We start from the raw sequence: 24826 nt of genomic DNA, 5'->3' as shown, positions 1-24826 counted from the left end.
TTAACCCCCTGACAACGGAATGACCATCCTTCACTGAGCCTTGAAAACAAAAATCTGGGCAGTAATGGTGCATGCCTTTAATCCTAGCACTCCTGAGGCAGAGGCAGGCAGATCTCAGAGTTTGAGGCTAACCTGGTCTACAGAGCAAGTTCCAGGACAACCAGGGCTACACAAAGAATCTGTCTTGAACAAAAATTAAAAAAAAAAGACCAGAAAGGTGTTCCAAAGGGTCCATGTTGGGTGGCTTTCAACTGCCCTCTGGGCACACACACATCAGGGGATACATCATCATTGGTTATGACCCCCGCTAAAACTTTGGTGGCTTCTTGAGCCATACTCAATAAAGAAGGTAATACCTGTCTACTGGAAAGACAAGTCCCCAAACTCAGTGGCTGTTAGATGCTCCTCCCTAAGATAAGCACCCAGCCAAGCCATCCAAGGGGAAGTCCAGGAGCATGCATTGTGCAACCAACTCTAACAAAAATGACCTTGGGCCCTTTTAAGGAAGGCTTGCCTTACCTAATACTTGCCCTTCGTGAGGAAGGATTGTTCTTGTGTTTGGCCCCGGGCTGCCTCTGTGCTGGAATTACCAGCCTGTGCTATTTCACCCAGCTGCCTGCCTGCTTTATTTAGAAATTGTAGAAGCAAAGTAAGCAAGGGAATAGATCACTGCCCCACTGGTGGCTTGTAACACTTGACAAAAGAAAGCCAGCGGGCTGGTGAGATGGCTCAGTGGGTAAGAGCACCCGACTGTTCTTTCGAAGGTCCAGAGTTCAAATCCCAGCAACCACATGGTGGCTCACAACCATCCGTAACGAGATCTGGCGCCCTCTTCTGGAGTGTCTGAAGACAGCTACAGTGTACTTACATATAATAAATAAATAAATCTTTAAAAAAAAAAGAAAGAAAGAAAGCCAGCTAAGTAGACAGGGCATGTTGAGAACAGCCTGCTTGTCATTACGCTTCAGGTAGACGCATAGTGGAGGCGTCAAAACTAGAATGCTCTCGAGTCTCTGGTTCTGACTACTGCCCTTTGAAGGCTGATGAAGATCTCCCTCCTCAGCTGTTGCTGACTGAAAGGTTTCTTTCTTTTTTTTTTCCTTGAATGGTTCTGAGGATGAAACCCAGGGCCTAAGCCCATCCACCTTTTTTTTTTTAAATATTTTTTATTAGGTATTTTCCTCAATTACATTTCTAATGCTATCCCAAAAGTCCCCCATACCCTCCCCCCCCACTTCCCTACCCACCTACTCCCACTTTTTGGCCCTGGCGTTCCCCTGTACTGGGGCATATAAAGTTTGCAAGTCCAATGGGCCTCTCTTTCCAGTGATGGCCGACTAGGCCATCTTTTGATACATATGCAGCTAGAGTCAAGAGCTCCGGGGTACTGGTTAGTACATCATGTTGTTCCACCTACAGGGTTGCAGATCTCTTTAGCTCCTTGGATACTTTCTCTAGCTCCTCCATTGGGGGCCCTGTGATCCATCCAGTAGCTGACTCCACTTTACTTTTTATCCCCTTTCAGTCTTGCCCAAACCATGCACCACACACTATTTTTCAAAGCGTCAAGGCCCTCTCCCACTAATTTCTTCCCTCTTCAGCCTTTCTTTTCCATTGGGTCACCCGAGTCCCAGCACCTGTGTGCCAGAGAGGACGCAACAAGGACCAAGGAAGCCCAGTGGCTCTGTTTTAAGGCCAGTTCTGATTCTCAATGGTAAGAGCTGGGAGTCATTGCAGCCATGACCTGTAAAGTTACTACTGCAGATGAAATGTCCAAGGTGGCAGGGTGATATGAGTTGATGTCCCTCTAAGGAGGTGCATACATTATGTTCATCAGACTTCAGAGTCTGTGTGAGGTGGGTGGCCCTGGGGATTGAATCCCATGATGACCTCATTAGTGATAAACCATTGAGCCATACCCTCAGGCCCTTCCCCTTTTGAGCCAGCCTTAGCAGGTAGCCCAGATTACTTCAAATCTTCAATCTTCCAGCTTTGGGTACTTATATATTTATTTTTGAGACCAGATCTTATGCACTAGTGTTGGTCTCTCTGTAGCCAAAAATGGTCTTGAATTCCTGTCTCTACCTCCCCCCAGTGCAAGGAATAGAGGTTTGTGTCCCCAGACTGGCTTGGATTTATCAGCTTTTTTTTCCTTTTTATTCTCGAGTGTTCTTGTTGCATGTGCACGCGGAAGCTTGAGGACAGCCTCCCCGGTTGTCCTCAGAAACTCCTACTTTAAGACAGGATCTCGTTGTCCTAACCTGAAGTTCACCAGTGATGCTATACTAGCTGGCCATCCTGCCCCAAGGTGGCATCCACTTCTCTCCACTTTCCTAGCTCTTAGCACTGGGATTCCAGGGGCACCAACATGCCAGGCATTTTTACATGAATTCTGGGGCTCTAACTCAGGGCCTTACACTTTAGTGCAAACACAGGCACTTTATTGACTGAATTCTCCATCCAACCCATTGTCAACTCTTATTTTAAAGGTCTTTTTAGTTCCTTTTGGGGAGCACCCAGGGTAGGACATGGGCAGTATTGGCTGGCTTCCTGGCTTCTTGGTTCTTATTGAAGGCTGTATGCTAGAGAGCTAACGGTCCTAAGCATTATCTATCTATCCATCCATCCATCTACGTACATATGTTTGTTTGTTTGTATGTTCGTATGTAAACAGTGAGCTGGGGCTCACTGTAGCCCTGGTTGCCCTGGTACTCTATGTAAGAGAGGCTGGCCTCAGACTCACAGACTGCCAGCTGCTTCCTCCTGAGTGCTGGGATTAAAGGTGACCATCACTGCATCCAGCTGTCTGAGTCATTTAACCATTCCATTCCGTTTCACAACCCCAGGAGGCAGGATTTGTCCTGTGTCTACTGTAAAATGGCAGAACTGAGTTTTGGACACAGGAATTTGAGTTATTCCTAAATTCCCCCAAGTTTTCTGAATGTAATTTAAAAAAAAAATCAGGCCTTCTAAGCACTGTGTGGTTAGGAGTGGGTTGTTTTCTTGTTTGTTTTGAGACACACTCTTTTATATTTTGTTTTAAAATGGAGTGCCCTGTCTGCATGTACACCTGCATTCCAGCAGAGGGCATCAGATCCCTTTATAGATGGCCATGTGGGCCACCTTGTGGTTGTGGGGGTGAGGGGGGGGGGATTGAACTGAAGACTGGAGTGCTCCTCCAGTGTCCTTAACCACTGAGCCATCTCTCCAGCCCATCATTGAAGAAGACACCCCACCCCCACCCCCCTTCTCTGTGTAGCCCTGGCTGTCGTGGAACTCACTCTGTACACCAGGCTGGCCTGGAACTCAGAAATCTGCCTGCCTCAGCCTCCCAAGTGCTGGGATTAAAAGCACGTGCCACCAGTGCTCGGCTTCACTGAAGACATTCTTAGGCCTATGTTGGCCTTGTACTTACCAAGTAGCTCATGAGCTTGGTGCTCAAGGCAGTCCTCTTCCTTCAGCCTTTCAAACCCTGGGCACACAGAGCCATGCAGCATTCTCCTGTATTTTAACAGAGCAGTCTTCCCCTCCCCACCCTGATGTTAACTTCTCAGGACTCAGGAGGCCAAGGGACACCAGACATCAGTTCTCTCTGTACAGTTTTTAGTTTTTTATTTTTTTGATTTTGTGGTTCAGATGAATGACACAAGTTACAAAAACGGGGTCTTAAAAGAAGCACATTGTACAATGAACAAGCAGATTGAAGTTAAAAACACGGAAACACTAACCCGCTACCACAAGAAGAGACAGGGAAGGGATTGGGGACAGGAGGGGAGGGGCTGCCAACACAGGGGTCTGACAACCAAAAGAGCTACCTCAATGGGCCTGGAGGAAAGGCAGGTCACTCCAGGGCCCCCACCCTGGCCCACTACTTACCAGGGCTCCACCGGGGCATTCAAGTGAGTCTGTAGAGGACAGCCACACCAAGAGGGTGGAGCCAGTCAGATCTTTACAAGGACACTGCTCACTCTGCCCTAGGGCCTTGGCCTTGAGAAGTGATGGTGGCCAGCCAAGGTGAGCTAATACCAGGAGCCAGGGTAGCTGATCAAAAGACCATACCCCCAAAGATGCCTGCCTCCCTCCCCCGCCCGGCTATGATCCAAAGGACTTCTGTTCAGGAGAAGCCACTGTCACCCTGCAATTACATAAATAAATAAATATTAAGCCCCTAGCCTTGGAGGACAGGTTGGGGGAAGGGCAGCAGGGCTAGAGAAGGCAGGGCAGAGGAATGGGGGGTTCACAGACAAAGTAAGTAGTCTCCATTCCAGCAACACTTCTCTGGATTTGTTTTTTCCTTTGCTCCTTTTGTTTTTTAGGAAGGAGCTAACACCAAGGACAAATACTTAAAAATATACATTTTTTTTTCCGCCTTTGTCATCATCGTCTTGCTTTGGAGACTGCTGAGGTCAAAGTTTAAACCACACAAAAGAACCGCGGTTTGAAGTTTTTGTGGGTTTCTTGTTTCTGTTTTCTTTTTTTGTTGTTTTTTATTTTTTGTTTGTTTGTTTTGTTTTGTTTCTGGTTTTTGTGTTTTTTTTTTGTTTGGTTTTTTTTTTGTTTGTTTGGGGTTTTTTTTTGTTTTTTGTTTTTTTTTAGTTTTTAATTCTAACTTTTTTTTTTTCATTTTTTTTCCCAACGTATAAAAAGGTAGCGGAGTTGTCTGTGGTTTTATTTTTTTTTAATTTTTTTTTTATTTTTTTATTTTTTATTTTTTAAATGGTTAAATCTTTGGTTTGTTTCTTTTTTTTTTCTCTTGGAGGCCTTTATCTCTCGCACTTGCCTTTCCCACTCAGAGACCGGTGGGGGCCCGCGTGTCTCAATCGTGCTCATTTGTCTCACTCAGTTCTTACCCTGGGTGAGGGGTAGAGAGGCACCCTGGGATTGGGCTGGATGACAGAAACAACCAGGTCAACAGGTCATGGGCCCCGACTTGACTAGTCCCTGGCTGGAGCGCCCCAGGGGAAGGGCTTGGAGACCCCGTACCTCACCTCCCCTATACACACACCCAACCCCTTCCTCCCACTTCTAGTCCCTACCCTGACCCCCCCCAGAAGGGAACAGAGAGGTGGTTTAGTTACTGGCATTATTTATTTATTTATTTTTGGCACAAAAGGCCCACCCACCGTTGAGGGCAGACCAGCCTCTCTCTGTTCCTCCCTTAAGCAGGGGTCAGGGCTGGGAGAAGAGAAATTCAAAGCTCTTCTCCCCCTAATCCACTCACCTCTCCCCCAGCCCAGGCCCCGGGTCCACCACCTGATGTCCAAGCTGGTGCAGAGCCTGGCCTGAGGTCTCCCTCCCCACTCCAGTGAAGCTCCCTAGCTGTCCAACTCTCTCGCTCACACACAGACACACGGACACAGGCTCTGTACAGACCACAAAATAAAAACGATGAGATAGTTTTGTTTCCTGGAGTCGGAGACTGGGGTGACTGGAGTGGAAGGGGCAGGTTGGGGTGGGAGGGACTGGCAGTCCCCGCCCCCCCACCTAACCAAACCTGGCTCCGCCCAGCCCCCAGCCCCTTGCCCTGGCTGGCCCCCAGCCAACGATATTTGGTTTCTTTTTTTTTTTTTTTTTTAACATTAAAGTTCTATGAGGTATTTGGTGCCTTATCTCGAGTCCTCGGGGGAGAGGGGCCCGAGGTGAGGGGAGACTTGGGGCTCACCTGCCCCTCCAGCCCACCCTCCCACCCCCCTCCCGATATTTGGTTTCACAGCTGTAGTTAAAGCTTGGGATTTGGTTATTTTTTCCCCCTCCCAGGAATTTTTTTCCTTGTTTTTCATTTCCCAGTGTGGGGGTTGGATGGGGAGGGTCCCCACCACCCCCAGCTGCATGGGGGTTCCCTCCACCAATGTCAGGGCGTCTGCCCCATCCCTGCCCCTGTTTCCTCCTCTCTTTGCCCCACCTCCACACTAGGGTGGGGACTTGATCAGGAAGAAGCAGGATAAATTGGGTGGTGGTGAATCCCGGATTTTCTTTTCTTTTCTTAACTTTTTTTTTTCCCTTTACTTTTTTCTTTTTTTGGTCTAGAATCATGGTTTCTGTCCGAGTCATCTCCACCGTGCCTTCCACGCTGCCTGTCTTCTCAGAGGGTTGGTTGTTGTTTGTTCTTCTGGTTGTCATTCCTTCATTCTGCTCTGTTCAAATGTCTTCCTATAAAGGTCAGGAGCCCCTGGGCCCCTCTACACCCTTGGGTTGAGTCCAGGCCCTCTCGCTAGCCGCTTTCCAGGAAATTAAAATGGACAACTTCAGAGGTAGGATGAGGGCGGGGGCTGGGGGCGGGGGCGGGATCGGTTCAGTAAAGATGCTTACTACATTCCAGCGAGGATGGGTGGACGAGGTGCCCCATTGGTGCCTGGGTGGGAGGGGCAGCCACTCCACCCAAGGCCCTGCATTGGCCTAGAGTTAGTTTCTGCTGCCTCTGTAACCCAGCCCGACAGTTTTGTTCTGGGTGAGAGAAGGGAGACCAGAAGAAAAGAGAACGCTGAGGCTTGATGGCTCTGGCTGCCTCTCCTCGGAGTGTCCAGGATGGAAGGGGGCCCAGGCCATTGCCCGGCTCTCCCCTCTCCCCTTCTCTACCCCTGCCCAGCCAGGGGCAGGGGTCACTCTGATTTCAATGGCTCGCGTCCTTCACAGCAACACTTTGGTTTGAAGAGAGAAACAGAAAGGAGGTTAAGAGATATGACAGAAGAACAAAGGATGGGGGGGGGAGAGGAGAGAAGAAGAAGAAGAAGAAGAAGAAGAAGAAGAAAAAGAAGAAGAAGAAAAGAAGGAGGAGGAGGAGAGAGGGAGGGAGGGAGGGAGAGAGAGAGAGAGAGAGAGAGAGAGAGAGAGAGAGAGAGAGAACACGAGAGAACAAAAACAAATAAAAAAATCAGGGAATCAAACCACCCAACAGTTGGTTTTCCTTCGTCCATTCTTTTTGCTTCTCCTTTTTTTTTCTTTTAAAGCTTTTTCGGTTGATTGGCAGGGAGGGAGCTTGGGGTCTCTTTCACCCATGTCCCTGACACCCTTTCTCAGCCCCACCCACCCGCTTCCATCCACCCTGGCTGAGGGACAGGCCCTGCCCCAGCCGCACCCCCCTCCGGCTTTCCGAAGACGACGTCCATGAGGTATTTGTGAAGAGAAAGAAGCGTCCATCGTTCCATCCGCCCCTGCAACCAAAGGCCTGGATCACCCTGCAGGGCTTGGCTCCATCTTGCGGCTCATTCTTGTCTTGAAGAGTCCTCATCTTCTTTCCCATATATATATATCTATATATATATATCTATAAATTCTTTTTATCTAGTTTTAATTTGTTTGTTTGGTTTTCTGTTTTTGTTTTTTGTTGGGTTTTGTGTGTGTTTGTTTTGGTTTTTTTTTTTTTTTTTTGGTTCAAAACTTTGTTGGCCTCCATGGTAGGAGGGCATGGTGGCTCCCAGTAGTGTCTCCTCTGTCCACTGTTGAGATTTGTCCAGAGCTAGGCAAATACAGGGTCCAGCCAAGACTCGTGGAGGTCTCGTGGGAGTGGTAGCCACTTGCATGGGGAACCACAGGTCATGGTGATGTCACCACCATGCGGTTCTGATGGGGATGCCATCCGGCGGAGCCCACCACTGGGGTGTGTGCGTGTGTGCATTGGAAGGTGGGGAGGGAAAGGGAAGGGAGAGGTATCTATCTGCCAGTGTCATAGGGGGCGTAGGGTGGGCAGAGCGAGGCGAGTTAATCTTTTTGGTTTCTGGTTAATGTCAAAGAACGTGAAGATCCCACGGATAGGCACTGGAATATGATTTTTTTTTTCAGGGAAACTGACAGACAGGATGGGAAGAAAGACAACTTGGTTGCCCTCACTGTATCCCCCTTTGCTTGAACCGACCACCTTCCCACAGTCTGGGGAGGAGGTAGACTCCAGAGCAGAAAGGTGATGGGGGAGCTGAGGAGGGGCTTTTGAGAGCTGGAACTCGGCAAAAAATGGCCTAGCCCACCCTTCAAAGGGAGAAAGAAAGGGGCAGAGGACAAAAAAGCCCATTCCCAGGCCTTCCTCTGAACTCTCCCCAGGCTGGGGGTGGTGGGGGGAGGGGTTAAAGCGAGACCCCCTGCCCTGTTGGGGAGAGCTGGGGGGCTGGGGAGAGGAAACACGTAGAAGGGACACACATTCTGTTGAGCGCAACGCTAAAAACTCTGTACATCCTTTGGATGAAGCTACTGAGTATTTGGTGAAAGGTTGTTCGGGTCCTTCCTCTTTTACCTTGTGGAAAAGACCATTTGGTAGGTGGCTCTGGGCCCTGGGCCTCCTGCCCCAGGCAGTACCTGTCTCCATTGGCCCAGAGCTGGGGCTGGGCCAGCAAGCTGGCACATTCTCTGGTTCCTTCTCTGCCCACCCTCAGTGGGGTAAGGTTAGGAGTTGGTCCCACAGCCAGGGCTCTGCCCATGAGGTCCGACCTGCTGGAGGCTGCTCCGCTCCTGGCTGAAGGTTCTTATTTGGTGTCATAGCAGTGAGCACTCCAAGATCTGGCTCAAGACTGGTTTTTGGTTTGTTCAGTTTGGGGGTGGGGGGTTTGGTTAGTTTGGAGGTGTTGTTTTATTGTTGTTTTTGTTGTTGTTTGGTTGTTGTTGTTCGTTTCTTTGCTTTCCATCTATTTCCTTTAGGGTAGCTGGTTTCTGTTGTGAATATTTTTGGTTTTCTTTGTTGTTGGTTGGTTTCTTTGTTTTTTTTTTTTGTTGTTTATTTTTTTGTTTTGTTGTTTTTTTGTTTTGTTTTCTTTTTGGTTGGATTTTTGGTCTTTTCCTCCTTTGTCACTCCTGCTCCAAGGATCCACCGTATCCCCCACCAGCCTCCTTACCCTCTCTTGGGCAGGGGACCAAGGTCAGGAGACTCAGAGGAGTAGGAGGGGAGGCATGGTCGGCTCTCACTCAGCCTTGGACCCCGCCTCGGGTCCTCCGGGGCCTCCAGAGGTCTGTGCTGCCACATCACTGCAAGTGGAGGATGATGAGGATGAAGAAGACGAGGAGAGGCCAGGAGACTTGCTGGAGATGGATGCTGCTACGGCTGCAGCCGCCGCCGAGACCAGGCCCACGCCTGGTGGGGCACTGAGCAGGGGCAGACCGGTGTGGTTCAAGAAGAGAGGCGAGGTTACTAGGCTGGGACTCCCTGGGGCCGCACCGGCTGCCCCCAGCACCAGGTTCCCGCTGCCATCAAGGCTGGTAAGGGGCAGGGTTCCACCAGAGGCCAGGGCTGATGAGGAGAAAGAGAGGCTGAGCTGAGGTTGAACATCAGGCTAGGGAGACCTTGGCCTCTGTGGACCCTGACTGAGTACCCCGTCTCCCCATCTGTCCCACCGACTCCCGTGAAGCAGCACCCCTCACACCTTTCCCGAAGATGGCTGGGGATGATGAAGAGGCAAGCAATGCAGTGAGCAGGGGGGCGGGATGGCATGGCTGGGGCAGCAATGGGGGGAGGGAGTGGGCTCAAGGCCCAGGAGAGGACAGGACTGGTGGCAATGGGGTGACATGAGGCAGCACGCACCTTGGATAGTGGCCAAAGGGTTGTTGCTCATGAGGGCTGGACTCAGCCCAGAGCTCAACCCCACCATTGTGCTTCTGCAAGAGCAAAGCAGAGGCATTAGCGGGGGGATGAGGGGGGCGGGGGCACCCATGGCAGAACTGAGGTGCATCTCCCCACCCTGAGAGCAGCTGAGACCTCCCACCTACAGCTGCACACTTACCCCGCGCTGGGGTTCAGGCTCGACAAGCCAATAGCCGAGTGGCTGCCTTGAGGGCTCGGGTTTGTGCTGTTGGTGGTGGCCGGGGGTGGGGGAGTGACAGAGGGGATGGAATTGAGGGGGGGCGCAGTTCCGCCCCCACCCCCACCCCCTCCTGCTGTCCGGCTGGGATGGAGCGTCCCCACAGCTGAGGATAAGGTAGTAACTGCCGGAGAAAGACAGAAAGCAGGGTCTTCAGCTTCCTCTGGTCCCTTATGAAGGACGTCTGGGCGATCTCTATTGTATACCCAGAGGGGTGGAACGCTATCCCAACCCCCTCCCCAGAACCCTTCTGTTTCTAGCTCAGGATAGGAGTCAAAATGAACACTGGCACTGGCTTTCTGCAAACAGTGGCCCAGACCATTTTGATGTGGACAAGAAGTGGCTTGCTCAGGAGACCCGGTCCTATGGCTTCCTCCAGGAGCTGGAGATGCGTCTAGGCTACATCTGTGCTGTTGGACGATCAAGAGTGGGCAACTTGAGAGGGGTCACTGAGGGTCAAGTTGGCAAGACCAGATCCCAGTCCTGTCTGTGTCCTATGGTGAACACACCAACCTCTCTGACCTTCAGTTCCCTCATGGAAAATGGGACTAACGTCATGAACTGAGTATGAAGATTAAAGTCAGTGCACATATTGTATAAAGGACCTGGTCCAGTGGGTGCCAGCTCCTTCCCATAATTTACAATCCTCCATTTATTATTTCTTCACCTGAAAGGAGCGATAGAGTGTTTGCTTTCTGTTATTAATTTTATTTTTTAAACAGGCTGGAGAGATGGCTCAGCAGTCAAGAGCATTGGCTGCTCTTCCAGAGGACCTAGGCTTTTGGAATCCCAGCACCCATAGGGTAGCTCATAACTGTTAGCAACTCCAGTTCCTGGGGATCTGATGCCCTCTTCTGGTGTCTATTGGGCACAGCATGCTCATGATGCAAAACAAACAAACAACCCCAGCTCATAAATAAAAACAAACAAATAAAATGTTTAAAGAAATCCTGAGGCTGGAGATGGACCCCAGAGCTCTGTGCACTGAGCAGCTCCATCACAGGGCAAACACCTGACAGAGGCCAGGGGACAATGAGTGCTGCCTTCCAGGGAACTGTGGAGCTGACTAGAGGCTGCTCTGTCTGCCCAGCACCACCCGAGAGACTCGGCCTTGAGGTCCACAGCTGCCCAGAGCCACCGCTGAACCTCAGGCTGTAGCCATGCAGTGTGTGTCATCCCGGTCTCCCTCCCAGCCTGCCCCTAACCTGTTGTGCTCAGACTGCTAGAAGCTTGGGACAATGGTAAGGTCCCTGCGCCCCCTTGGGGTGTGACCTGGGAAGAGAAGAAAGTAGGGTAAGACACTACTGTCACAAGGCAGCCTCCCACAGCGTTCCCTGGGCACCCTACTCCCATTGCCCCACGCAAGGGTGAGGAGACAGGTACAAGCACATCATCTTCCCGTGAGTGTACCCAGTGGTCCTGCGCCACAAGCAGGAAGCTGAGAGAGTTCTCCATGGATTCTCTGACACTCTCCTGTCTGGCCAGTGTCCCTGTAGAGCTGGTCCTATCTTCAGTGATAGCACCTGGACAACTGCTCTGTGTATTCCTGCTAGAAGGAACTCTCTTTGTAAGAGAGTCAGGCAAGCCTGAATTACATAGGAAGTTAGAGTCCAGCCTGGGCTACATGTCATGAAATCTTGTCTTCAAAAAACAAACAAACAAACAAACAAATGGCCGGGCAGTGGTGGTGCCCGCCTTTAATCCCAGCACTTGGGAGGCAGAAGCAGGCAGATTTCTGAGTTCGAGGCCAGCCTGGTCTACAAAGTGAGTTCCAGGACAGCCAGGGCTACACAGAGAAACCCGGTCTCGAAAAACACCTAAATAAATAAATAAATAAATAAATAAATAAATAAATAAAAGTTTGGGCACTCAGGAAGGAGAGGCAGGAGGATCAGGAGTTCAAAGCCTCTCCTTACAGAAGACAAACTCTGGCAAGCCCTGAGACAGACTCATGTCATGAAATCAGACTCTGCCTAGAAACTGTGAAGAGTGACAGCATCAAACCCCATGATTTAGTTTCTTGGTAAAACATGAGGTATCCAATGGGCGATGGTGGCGCATGCTTTTAGTCCCAGCACTCAGGAGGCTGAGGCAGGAGAATCACAAATTGGAACTGGACTGCCTAGTGTATTCTAGGCAACCTTGTCTCAAGAGAAGGAGGAAGAAGAAGAGAGGAGGAGGAGGAGAAAAAGAAAAAGAGAGAGAGAGAGAGAGAGAGAGAGAGAGAGAGAGAGAGAGAGAGAGAGGAAGGAAGGAAGGAAGGAAGGAAGGAAGGAAGGAAGGAAGGAAGGAAGGAAGGAAGAAAACTCAAACCAACCAAACCAACCAACCACCACCAGTAGCAAAACTCATGATGTATCTGCCCTTGCCAACTCTCCACTCGCAAGCTCACTCCCAGCAGCTCCAGCCACACACTGCATTGCCCTGGAATTCAGTATGCCTTGGCATCTAACTAAGCCTTTGTGCAAGCTGGACCTGGTGGAATGTGATCCTTCCAGGTACTCCTCCTCCTTCATGTGGCTGGCTAACTCTCAAAAGATTCCCTCCTTCCTCCTTGCCCTGGAGTTGAAGGGCTCCTCTCTAGATACCACAGCCCTTTTCACAAACAGAAATATGGGGAACAGAAGAAAGGATAGCTCAGATGTGTCTGGTAACAGCGGACTTGTGTGGCTGTGGTGCTGCAGGTGCCTCACAGGTCTAATGATGGCCCTTCCTGCCTCTGCAGGAGGGAGCCTGTGTGGTCCTGCCTGAACCATACTGTGTCCCCCTTTATGCTAATGTGCCGGTCACAACTCTTGTCTAACTATGTCAGTGTATCTATCTGTGGGAGCTTGTACCCACCACATCAGACAACAGTCTGGGGCCTGGAGATGGTTTGGTAGACGAAGTCACTCCTTGCCAAGCTTGACAACCTGTGTTTGATCCCTGGAACATACATGGTACAAGAAGAGAACTAACTCCCAAAAGCTGTCTTCTGACCTCCACTCCGGCTGGGTGGCATATTTTCCTGGAGACCGTGTCCCTTGGTGACCGCTCTGTGTGTGACATACTCTCCCCAGAAGCTCCTGTTTCTAGTTGAGGTACGTTTGCTTCACACAGATGCCTTACAGGCTTATGCCCTGACTCCCGACCCCTCCCCAACCTCCAACACATAGCCCCCAAATTCTGGGTACCAGGTGAGGGCTGTAGCTGGTCGGCTTTCCCGGGCTGGGCAGCATAGGGGCCGCACTGCAAGGATTGATGCGTTTCTCCTTCTGGCGCCGGTTGCAGAACCAGACGCGGATCACTTCCTTCTCCATGTGCAGCTGCTCTGCGATCAGCAGGATCTCCTCTGAGGTAGGCTTCTGGTTCTACAGGCAGAGAGGGTTGTTGAGCCGAGTTCTTCCACCTGATAACCTTCCTGGTCACCAGTGGGAGGAACTCACCGCTAGGAAACTCTTCTCTAAGGCGAAGCGGACATTCGTCTCGATGCTGGTCCTCTTCTTGCGTCTCCGCCCCGGCAGCCCGTCGAAACCCAGGCTGGGGCTGCTCAGCTGGTTTGGGCTGGGTAGGCTTGAATCCACAGACATAGTCTCTGTGAAAACAGGAGACAAGGATCACTTCCGGCGATCACTTCCGGCCCTGCCCCATCACCAGTCCCCTTTGCAGGGTGCCACATTGGAGCCTCCGGCCAGGCTCACCTGCGTCGTTGAGCCACTTCTCCAGGAGGGGCTTGAGTTTACACATGTTCTTGAAGCTCAGGTTAAGGGCCTCGAAGCGGGAAATGGTCGTTTGGCTGAAGTCGTTGCCATAGAGCTTGCCCATGGCCAAGCCCACATCACCCTGGTCCAGAGACAAGGAGGTAGGGTTTGGAAGTTAAGGCGGGCCCTCCTGGTCTAACTCTACCGGCGCTTGGACCTTTGTATTTTTGTTCCGTGCCCCCACCTCCACCCGCTACCTCATAAGGCGGTCCCAGACCTGTGTGAAGCCCAGCTTGATGCGGCGTTGCTTGAAGGTGCGAGCGAACTGCTCCAGCTCCTCCAGGTCACTGGGCTCCTCCGGGTGGGAGGGCGGCTCCAAGCATTTCGGGGGCTGCGGGTGTGAGAGGTGTGGGTTGGGCAGCGTGGGGCGAGTCATAGTCCGGTGGGGTGGGCAGGTGGATGGGATGCGGGATGGAGGACCTGGATGGGGCTAAGCAATGGTTGTGCATTGGCTTGCTTCAGACTCACCTCACCTGCCCAAGTCGCCCACACTCATCTCTAATCCTGTTAAAAGGTTTTACTCCACTGCCTACCGTGGTCCTCTCAATTACTCTTCACCTTCGTTTAGAGAGCCGAACCTCTCAGAAGGAGCAGCCAGTGTCTTTTGCTGATGGCTCAGTGGGCTCAAAGCTAGGGACAGGGGGTTCATCCTCCATGATCCTCTGGTACTGACTCGACAGGCAACTCAGCTCGTCTTAACCCTCCTGGAACCGACACCCCCTCCATTGAAGAGAAAGCATCACCACAACTCTACCTGCCCATCGGATTATTAGATTACGATTACTAATAAGCAGGTTGTCCAAGCCCAGAGGCATAGAGTAAAGCTTGAGGTTCTGTCTATAGATGTGACATTGACGTGTAGCTGCCTGGACTACAGATGGGTCTTATATGGGTCGAGGATGCTGAAAGAGGGAGGTGGTGCACGTGGAGGACAGGAGACATATGGGATCTATCTTGAGCTCAGTTTTACTGTGCATTTAAAACTGCTCTAAAAAAAAAAATTAAAGGCCTGACAGCAAACATATAGCTGCTCCAGAGAACAAGGCAGAGGGATTCTTTTAAGGTCAGCCTGAACTACTGAGTGAGTTCAATGCCAGCCTGAGCAACTCAGAAAGACCATCTCAAAGTAAAGTATGAAAAGAGGGCTGGGGGTGTGGCTCAGTGGTAGAGCCCCCTGCCTAGTATACTAAAAATTCTGGATTGACTCTCTAATAATACTAAAATATAAATAAAATAAAAGAGTCTTAAAAACAAGAAGCTTGCAAGCAGAGAAAAGGTACAGAAATGGATAGGGCCTGGACGACAGTTAGAGGACTGGACAAGAAGCTTGCAAGCAGAGAAAAGGTACAGAAATGGATAGGGCCTGGACGACAGTTAGAGGACTGGGACAGTTAGAGGACTGGACAAGAAGCAACAAACTCTCCAGAATGATTCACTGTTGTAAAAATGAAAAATTGGAGTCAAGCGGTTGGTGCAGATTTCTGTCCCAAGGGTCTTTGGTGATCTAAGATCCTGGGGCGGGTGTGTTTGGGAAGCCATGAGGATATGAGCCCTGCTGGATTCAAGGTATCACTTTGTATCAGCCACATCAACAGCTTGGTAGCAAAGGCACTACCATCCCAGGAGGGATACAGGACGCCCCAGCAAGGCAGGCAGGCAGGGCAGCCTGAGCAGCCAAATGAGTTCTGATGCTGTTGTCACAGGAATGCCTAGACTTTGGGGCATTAGGAACTCAGCACTACAGCTAAGACCTGTGTGGGTTGTAAACTATTCAGTCCTTCTGACAGAGTTCCCGGGTGTGTGTGCGCATATGTGTCAGGAGTGCACGTGAGTGTGGAGAGCCTGAAATCACCATCAGGCAGGTGTCTTTCCTCAGATCCTTGCTACTTTTAAAAGGTTTTTTAGTTTTGAGACAAGGTCTCTCAACAAAGCTGAAACTTATTGGTTAGGCTGGCTGGCCAAGTATCCACGTGCTGTTAACCTCCGTGCCCTGAGGGTGAAATCACTGCCACACTCAGTTTTTAACCTGGGTTCCGAGGAGTCCTCGAACTCAGGTCCTTGTGGCTATGTGGGCACTTTACTAACTGAGCCACACCTTCAGCCTCTGAGCTAAATATTTCATCAGATTTTCAAGTCCTTTGGAACCTCTGGTCTGCTTTGAAGCCCTTCATTCTATGAAGCAAGGAGCTGACCCAGGCATGGAGCCTAGCTTGTCTGACTTCCTACAGCCAGTTGGTGGCAGAGTAGGGCTGAGCCTCAGGTCCCTCAAGTGCTCATGGGCGTGAGATGGGCCAATGGAAGAGAGGGGTATGAGGTAGGCCAATGGCTTTCACAGGCCCCGCCCACACTCAGCTACTCAGCCCTTACTCAGGATATGGCCAGTGGTTTAATGAACTCAGTGGACAGTCTCACCTGTGTAGGAAGCCCAGCCCGGGGCTGGGAGGTCAGGAGAGCTCCCTGGGTTTGTTGAGGTAGCTGGAATAGATTTGGCGTTGGTAGCAGGCCTGGAGAGGCAATTAAGAACACAGAAGGTGAGTGAGCAGGTGATGGAATACAGGCGGGCAGGCGGGAGAAGGTGTCTGCTGGGCTGAGGTCTCACCTGGCTGACTCTGCTGCGCCTGTGGCAGCAGGAACTGAGCAGGTGGCTGGAGGTGGTGGCCGGGGACAAGCACCAGCTGCTGGAGCTGGAGGAGTTGCTGTATGTCCTGGCAGAGAGGGGACAGAGAGAAACACAGAATGATTTCGGGCTGGATCTCCCCTTCAGCAGGAGGTGATGGGCCCCCCAAGGGGTTGAAGCCAGGCGACTTGTAGCCTGGTTGGTAGAGCAAGCTGTGGTCCACTGGGCTTGGAACAGCACAGCGACCACGGGGCACCTGAAGGTCCTGTCCTCCCAGCTGCCCCAGGAGGGTTCATTCTTTGCCTTTCCCTTCCTGCTGAAATGTTTGCCCTGTCTTACATTCCCACAGAACAAATAGACTTGTTTTAAAATGTAAACCAGACTAAGTCTTTTCTCTCTTTAAAATGCTCCCAAGGCGTGGGCTATGATGTCTGGAATTATCTCTGATGCGCTCTAGCAAATAGCAGGTGTGTGTTGGTACAGCCACTCGGAGAAAAGCTGCAGTGCTAATTTCTGTGGAGGAGAGTTCAGAATGCGGACTGATTTGGAGATAGGGTTTTTGCAGATGATCAACTTAAAACACGGCCATGAGGCTACGTTCTAGAGCTGGAGAGATGGCTCAGGGGTTAAGAACACCGACTGCTCAACACCGACTGCTCTTCCAGAGGTCATGAGTTCAATTCCCAGCAACCACATGGTGGCTCACAACCATCTGTAATGGGATTGTGTATTCATATGAATAAGATAAATAGATCTTAAAAAACGAAAGAAAGAAAGTGTGCTCTAATGCACTATGGATGATAGTGTCATTATAAGGGGAAAATTCAGGCCAGGATCGGTGCTGCATGCCAGTAGTTAAAAGTTTAATTTGGGGGCTGGACAGATGGTTCAGAGGATAAGAGCACTGACTGAGGTCATGAGTTCAACTCCCAGTAACCACATGGTGGCTCACAACCATCTGTAACAGGATCTGATGCCCTCTTCTGCTGTGTCTGAAGACAGCTACAGAGTACTCATATATGTTAAATAAATAAATGTTTAAAAAATCATTACTTTAAAAGCTATCTGTCAGCTCACAACCACTTATAGCGCTAGGTCTGGAGAAGCTAACACCCTCTCCTGGCTTCCAAGGTGACTCACACAGTGTGGCGCCCCAGGCACACATGTATACATAATTTTAAAAATTTAAAATTTGTGTGTGTGTGAGAAAGAGAGAGAGAGAGAGAGAGAGAGAGCGCCTTGGCTGTTCTAGAACTTGCATTGAACGCCACACTAGATTTGAACTCACAGAGACCTACCTCCCTCTGCCTCCAGAGTGCTGAGACTAAAGGTGGGTACCACCACCACCCAGCTAAAATCAATCAATCCATCAATTAATCAATCAATCTTTAAAAAAAAAAAAAGGCAGGCTGGAGAGATGGCTCAGTGGTTAAGAGTGCCGACTACTCTTCCGAAGGTCCTGAGTTCAAATCCCAGCAACCACATGGTGGCTCACAGCCATCCATGATGAGATCTGATGTCCTCTTCTGGTGCATATGAAGACAGCTACAGTGTACTTAGATGTAATAATAAATAAATCTTAAGAAAAGAAAAGAGGGCTGGAGAGATGGCTCAGTGGTTAAGAGCACTGACTCTTCTTCCTGAGGTCGTGAGTTCAATTCCCAGCAACCACATGGTGGCTCATAACCATCTGTAATGGGATCCGATGCCCTCTTCTGGTGCATCTGAAGACAACTACAGTGTATTCATATACATACAATAAATAAAATCTTTAAAAAAAAAAGAAAAGAAAAGAAAAGAAAAGAAAAGAAAAGAAAAGAAAAGAAAAGAAAAGAAGAGGTGGGGCTGGAGAGATGGCTCAGTGGTTAAGGGCACTGACTGCTCTTCCAGAGGTCCTGAGTTCAATTCTCGGCAACCACATGGTGGCTCACAACCATCTGTAACAAGATCTGGCGCCCTCTTCTGGAGTGTCTGAAGATAGCTACAGTGTACTTACATATGATAAATAAATAAAATCTAAAAAAAGAAAGAAAGAAAAGGGCTCCAAGTGTTAGCTCAGTGGTAGAACATGTGCCTAGAATCCACCAGTGAGGGGCTGGGGGCGTAGCATAGTAAAGAACTTGCCCAATGCTCATGAGGCCGGTGATTTAACTGCCTAGGTGTGCTGGCACAATGGCTCAGTGGGTAAAGGGGCTTGCTGCCTATCCTGACAATCTGAGTCTGACCCCCTAGACCATCTCTGACCTCCACACATATGCCTTGGCACACTGGTGCCCACCGTGGGACAGTGGACCATGCCAGCAAAGTTGGTAGGGTAGAGTGGGTCTGAGACCCTTGTATCTAGGTACCCACCTGAGACGGTAAGTGCCTCCCTGTTCCCTATCTGATTCCTGGCCACACTCCCCATATCAGAGTTCTCCATGCTAATGAGACACCTAGAGGCCCTGAGGGTTTTCCTCTCCAGACACTCCTCCAGTATGGATAAATGTGGACTGTCTCTTTCATGGGGAACTATCCTGGAGAGCAGTGGAGAAGGCCTTCATCTACAGAGCCACGGCCTAAGTCTCCTAAGTCGCCTCTCTGTGCTTCCAAACAACAGTCGCTAAGCTAAGGACTTTCACTGATGAAGTTCCCCACTTGTCATCCTTGTCTTCAGCCGGAGGGCCCCCAGCATTCCAGGCCTCGTCTCCAGCCTGTGGCCTGTGGACCCCCAATCCTTCATTCCTGACTGCGATGTGTGACACCACAATGGCCGGAAGTCAGGGAACCCCAGCTTTGGTCTGCTACATCTTAGACCACATTCTCCCACCCCCTGAACTATGTCTTGTGCTTTCCTAAAGCCCAACATCTAAAGTCTCCCCAGCAGCTCTTCCATACCCCAACCACCAGGACAGTGCAGAACACAGACTCACAACCCACTACACACATGGAAGGCAAGTGTTTGTTTTAAAGGGGGGCAAATTTTGATATAGATATAAATAGAGCAGAAATGATGTAAACAGGCTCAGGAAAGAAGATGTCTACAAGTCAACAGGAGAGGACTGGAGGCCCTGCCCACACCTCCTGCCACACTCCCGGCTTCCAGAACGGTCTGCGGTTTAAGTCACCAGACGGTGGCTCTTTGTTACAGCAGTGCCTTCCTTATCACCCAACAGTTCCATTCCTGGGTGTGAAGCCACCAGACGTGCACGTGTGCCGTCCTTCCCACGAAGGGCCTCTGCTCCAGCTCAAGTGCACACCAGCTGCGGATCAGAGAAATAACCCGAGTCCCTGGAATCAGCAATAACGCAAACTTCCCCATGTGGTCATGACCTCCTATGGGATCCTGCTTGCATTTCTATTTGCATGTCACGATCTCTGAAGGCTTCCGAGTGCCACCGGCATGGGAGTACACTGTTATTGGGGACCTGATCTGTGTGCTTGTGTTTGGCACGCTGTTCATAATTTGACAAAGGATTCCACATCCTTCGGGACTGAATCTATACCCTAAGTCCTATAAAACTCCCCATGCCCCTGTCCCTCCAGCTGTGGATCAGCTGAGAAGCAGCGAAACTTAAGTGTCCATTGCTGGTGGCGCCATCTAAGGTTCAGAACCCAATTCTATAGTCATGTTCCCTACACACACACACACACACACACACACACTCTCTCTCTCTCTCTGCCTCTCTGTCATTTTCTCTACCATTCTCTGTCTCTTTCCCTTCCTCTCCTCCCTCCCTCTCTGTCCTCCTTCCCTTCCTATCTTCTTCCCTCCGTACCTGCTCCCTCCCCTCCCAGTAGCTCTGCCTGGCCTGATACTCATTTCCTTAGGCAGGATAGCCTTGCAAGCCCATTGGTCTTCCTTTCCTCCTCCTCCAAAGTGCTAGCATCCCAGGTAAGTACCACCCGGCTGATGTTTTTCTTCCAAAGGCTCTCCAAGTGGTGCAGCCTTCAGGGCCCACAAGGGGTCACCCATCCTGTCTCTACTGCCCTCCTTACAGAGTGGTGCATTTGCTAACGCCTATTCTTCCTCTGCTAGGCTGAGCCTCTAGCAGGCAGAGGCATGTCTTATTAAAACAAAATAAACAACTGTAGCCATACCCCAGTCTGGCTACACAGACTGGGACTTGGGAGCCAACTTTGATCCCTGCCTTCCTCTACCCTTCCCATGCAGCCCATCCTCACCTCCCATTGCTTTTTCTTCCCCTTTCCACTGTCACCATCCTGGTCTAAGTCACAGCACATCTACCCCCAGGCACCCAGAGAGGGTCTGATAGCAACAGACTTCTGAGGTTCTTTTTCTCCTGAGTCAGTGTCTCATGTAGCTTGGGCTGGCTCGAGATTCCCCATGTAGCTGAGGCTGACCATGACCTGCCATCCTCCTGCTGCAGATGTCTGGGTGTGGGTTGGGTGTGTGCTCATGCATATGTATGTGTGTGGATGTCAGCGTGTACACATGGAGGCCTGAAGAAGGAGTCAGACTCCTCACAGTCAGAGTCGCGGGTGCTTGTGGGCTGTTGCCTGCATGTTGGGATGTGACCTCGCGTCTCGGCAGGGAGCATCTTTATGTGCTGAGCCACCCCATGGCCCAACTGTTATTAGCATATATTAATTATATATGACACTGGGCTTCTGATATTTCCATACTGCACCTATGTATTTCAGCCATATTTGCCTTGTTACCCTCTCCTGCCGCCGCCCCCCCCCACCCCCAACTACCACAGATCCAGTCCACTCACTTTCATGTCCTTTTGGAGGTATGTGACTTGATGCAAACTTTAAATTTTTTTTTTTTTTTAGTTTCCACAAAAGGTTTTGGTAAGATGCAAAAAAGCATCATGATGAAAAAAAAATGGTTTTTGCTTGTTTGCTCTCTCTCTCTTTCAAGATTTATTTATTTAAGACAAGTACACTGTCATTGTCTTCAGACACACCAGAAAGGGGTATCAGATCCCATTATAGATGGTTATGAGCCACTATGTGGGTGCTGGGAATTGAACTCAGGATCTCTGGAAGAGCAGCCAGTGCTCTTAACTGCTGAGCCATCTCTAGCCCCCACCCCTTTTAAGACAAGGTTTCTCTGTGCAGTCCTGACCATCCTAGAACTCACTCTGCAAACCAGGCTAACCTCAAACTCAGAAATCCCTGTCTCTGCCTCCCAAGTGCTAGGATTAAAGAAGTGTGCCACCATTGCCTGGCAATACACTACACTGCCCGCGCGCGCGCACGCGCGCGCGCACACACACTGAGATGGCTCAGAGTTTAAGAGCACTGGCTGCTCTCGCAAAGGGACCAGGTTTGCTTCCCAGCCCTCACAAGGCAGCTCACGACCATCTGTAACTCTAGTTGCAGGAGATTTGATGCCCTGTTCTTGCCCCCACGGGCACCAGGCATGTACATGGTACACAGACATGCTTGCAGGCAAAACTGTAATATGCTTTTAAAAATTTATACTTATAAACATTTTTTTAAATTAAAAAGACAGAGAGTGGGGCGGCAAGATGGCTCAGTGGATAAGAGCACTGACTGCTCTTCTAAAGGTCCTGAGTTCAAATCTCAGCAATCACATGGTGGCTCACAACCACTCGGAATGAGATCTGACGCCCTCTTCTGGTGCGTCTGAAGTCAGCTACAGTGTACTTATGTATAATAATAAATCTTTGGGCCAGAGCAAGCAGGAACTGAGTGAGGGAGGCCGACTGGAGCAAGCAGAGGTCCTAAAAATTCAATTCCCAACAACCACATGAAGACTTACAACCATCTGTACAGCTACAGTCAAAAAAGACAGAGAGCCAGCATCTATAAGCCACCCCAGAGCCAGCATCTACAAGCCACCCCAGAGCCAGCATCTACAAGCCACCCCAGAGCCCAGCATCGACAAGCCACCCCAGGAGGGAATGATGACCTTGGGTGGGACAGACCTTGGTGTTTACTACCCTAACCACAGATGCACCATTTCCGTCTACTGTGAACTTTAAACCATCTGGCCTGCACTGTCTTTGTCCCCATGTGTGATAGCATCCAAGCACTTGGCAGCAGCCTGGCTCGGCTGGGCCTTTCCTCTCCTTGAGACTTTCCTGCCCTCTGATCCCTGTCCGGCCACACAGCCCCTCCTTGTCACTCAAGTCGAAAAGGAACCTCCAGTGCTTGTCACTCAGCCCAGGCCTTTGCTATTTATGCTAAGACCCACCCCCTTCCACTTCATTCAAGTCTCCATCAATGCTCTTCCTCAGGGCGGCCACCTGCTCCCCTATCTCCCTTTTCCTGTCACGAAGACATTCTTCGCATCACATTCCCCTCTGTTCTGCCGGAACTGCTTCCTGTCTTTCTCTCCAGCTACACAAAACCGTCTACTTTATCCTCACCAAGAAAGGCGCCCGCTCATATCCAACCCTACCCTAATTTACTGAGTGAAGGAATAAAATCGTTAGAGATTTTAGCGTGGAGGGAGTAGACCCGGCACGGGGCTTGGCCAGTAGGAGGCCCCATCGGTCTACAATCCAGAGGCCGCTTGGCTCTCTTTAGCCACTTGGGGGCGCGCTACTCAAGCCTCAAATGGTGGAATTGAGTGAGCTGACAGCTGCTGGAAGAGACCCTGGACAGCCTATTTTATAAATCAATTTTTTTGTCTCTAACCAGCTGGGAGGGTTAGCATACCCTACTGAAGCTGAGAAGGGAAGAGATCAGCTCTTTTCTACGATTAAGTTTATTATGTAGCCCAGGCTGGCTGGGAACACACTATATAGCCCAGGCTGGCCTCAAACTTGTTATAATCTTTCCTGCCTCTGCCTTCTCAATGCTGGGATTATGGGTGGGCATTACCATCACCACACCCAGCCTGGGAAGGAACCAGTTCTTGCCTCCAGTGCATACACTACCCAACAGGTTACAGGGCAGTCTGACTATGCTTTGCTAAAGACAGACCGGGGACAGAAGGACAGATACACAACTAATGCGCTACATGGGTGAAGGCATGGCGGTGTAAGCGATCACTTTCTCATCGGGCCTCAGTCCCCACTGGGGGTGAAGGTGGGGGTGGGGTAGAAAGCTATGTGAGTGAATGGGAAGAGGTCAGAGTCCCAGAGCTGGCCAGCTGCGACGATGGCCCAGGTGCTGCGCCTCACCCCAGTGCACAGAGAGGAGGCCCTCACCCCACCATGCCTCCCACCCCTGAAAAGCTCCACCACCATGACTGGAGGGTGTTGGCAGATGGTGACCAGCTCTGGATACACCCTTGACTTAAGAATAGGCCGGAGAGAGGGGGAAGAATCAAACTGTGGGAAAGGAGAGAACAGGAGCTGTCATTGCGTTCTAGCGGAGGGTGCGTGGGGGATGGGCAGCAGGGTGACACTGTCAGTGGGTACAGTTTCGGTTAGATAGGAAGGAAAAGTTCTGTTGTTCTGGTACAGCAGGGAAGTAGCTGTAGTTAATGACATATTACATATTTCCAAACAGCTAAAGAGAGCGGGGTGTGGTATGTGGGGTATGCCTGCAGTCTCAGAAGCAGAGGCAGAGGCAGGAAGTTGAGGCGTTCAAGGTCAGCTCGGGCTGCATAGAGACTTTCAGCCCAGAATGGGTTACAAGAGACTCTGTCTGAAAACAACAACTATTATAATTATTATTATTGTCAGTGCTAGGGATTGAACCCAGGACCTCAGGCATGCTGGGCAAGCGCTCTACCACCAAAGCTGCACCTCAGCACCCCCTTGCCCCCCCCCAAAGACCTTAAATGTTTCTACCATACAGAGATGATAAATATTTGTGGTGACAAGTATGCTAAATAGCCTGACTTTGGAGTCACGTTATTGAATCCTGCCTCTGGGTCACAGCTTTCTTATCTGGGAAATGAGAGAAAACTGGGTAACTCTTCCCTGGGTTTCACTGGGGCCTGAATGATGTCATTATTCAGAGAGCGCTTCAGAAATCTGAACGCATTACTTACACACAGGCGCAAGCCGCCACTGTCCCCTCACGCATCCTACCCCATCGTGAGCTGTCACCGGTGCGAGCCCCATCTGCCTTTCAAATCTGTCCTCTTAACCAGGAACAAGGTCCAGTTCCCACCCAGGCTCTGTGAAGTGTTAGCCAGAGATACTGGCCTGCCTGCGTGACGGCCCCAACTTGAGTAATTAAGAGACTCCTCAGGCTAGCTATGGAGGTACACGCCTTTAATCCCAGCACTCAGGGAGGGGGCTTCTGGATCTCATTGAGTTAGAGGTCAGCCAGGGCTTCATGGTGAGACCCTGGTGGTGGTGGTGGTGGTAAATTCAAGACCCAACAGGTCCAATGAAACACTTGTTTCTTTTCTAATTCGGAAAACCAACCAGGTACAGAAGCCAAAATCCCAGGAATCAGTCCTTGGCCAGTGCAATCCATGTCCCTACACCACATCCTTCCTGTGCAAGCCAGCCTCCCCTCCCACCTGTGTGCCCACTTCCTATGGCTCTCGATTCTACATCCAGATCTATAGCCCCTCTTCCCATCAGCCAACACAAGGAGCCATAAGGGGTCAATCAACTCACGCCACTCCCCTGTTTAACGCCTCTCAGAAGACTTGGTGCCTGGTTTAATTGCCAGCCTGCCTGCCCGGCACATGACAAACCCTAGGTGTGGATTTCAGGCTACCCCATCTCACCGTGTAGCCAAGGGTAGTCTTGAACCCTTCTGATCCTTTTGAACAGTGCCTCCTGCCTCTACCTTGTGAATTCTGG

General features: G+C 50.4%; 1 protein-coding gene across 5 annotated transcripts in view; it reads right to left on the bottom strand.

The window, feature by feature from the left end:
• Positions 1 to 7325: 7325 nt before the first annotated feature.
• Pou2f2 (POU class 2 homeobox 2) overlaps positions 7326 to 24826 on the bottom strand; it is an 88411-nt gene continuing 70910 nt past the window's right edge. For 3 of the 5 annotated variants that reach the window (XM_085840964.1, XM_085840968.1, XM_085840966.1), the window contains 10 exons: positions 16119 to 16224; positions 15932 to 16023; positions 13737 to 13850; positions 13460 to 13601; positions 13205 to 13353; positions 12953 to 13129; positions 10985 to 11051; positions 9702 to 9903; positions 9503 to 9576; positions 7326 to 9211 (listed from right to left, as the gene is read on the bottom strand). In XM_085840964.1, the coding sequence (XP_085697090.1) occupies positions 8886 to 9211; positions 9503 to 9576; positions 9702 to 9903; positions 10985 to 11051; positions 12953 to 13129; positions 13205 to 13353; positions 13460 to 13601; positions 13737 to 13850; positions 15932 to 16023; positions 16119 to 16224 (1449 nt within the window). In that variant the 3' untranslated portion in view covers positions 7326 to 8885. The remainder of the gene's footprint in view (positions 9212 to 9502; positions 9577 to 9701; positions 9904 to 10984; positions 11052 to 12952; positions 13130 to 13204; positions 13354 to 13459; positions 13602 to 13736; positions 13851 to 15931; positions 16024 to 16118; positions 16225 to 24826) is intronic. The other 2 variants (XM_085840965.1, XM_085840967.1) reach the window with 1 other exon arrangement.

This window comes from Mus caroli, unplaced genomic scaffold (assembly GCF_978045245.1).
Source record: "Mus caroli unplaced genomic scaffold, Mus_caroli_1 scaffold_8, whole genome shotgun sequence".
NCBI classification, from domain to species: Eukaryota; Metazoa; Chordata; class Mammalia; order Rodentia; family Muridae; genus Mus; species Mus caroli.
Note: the sequence above shows the minus strand (reverse complement) of the source record. Positions and strands in the feature narration are given on the sequence as shown.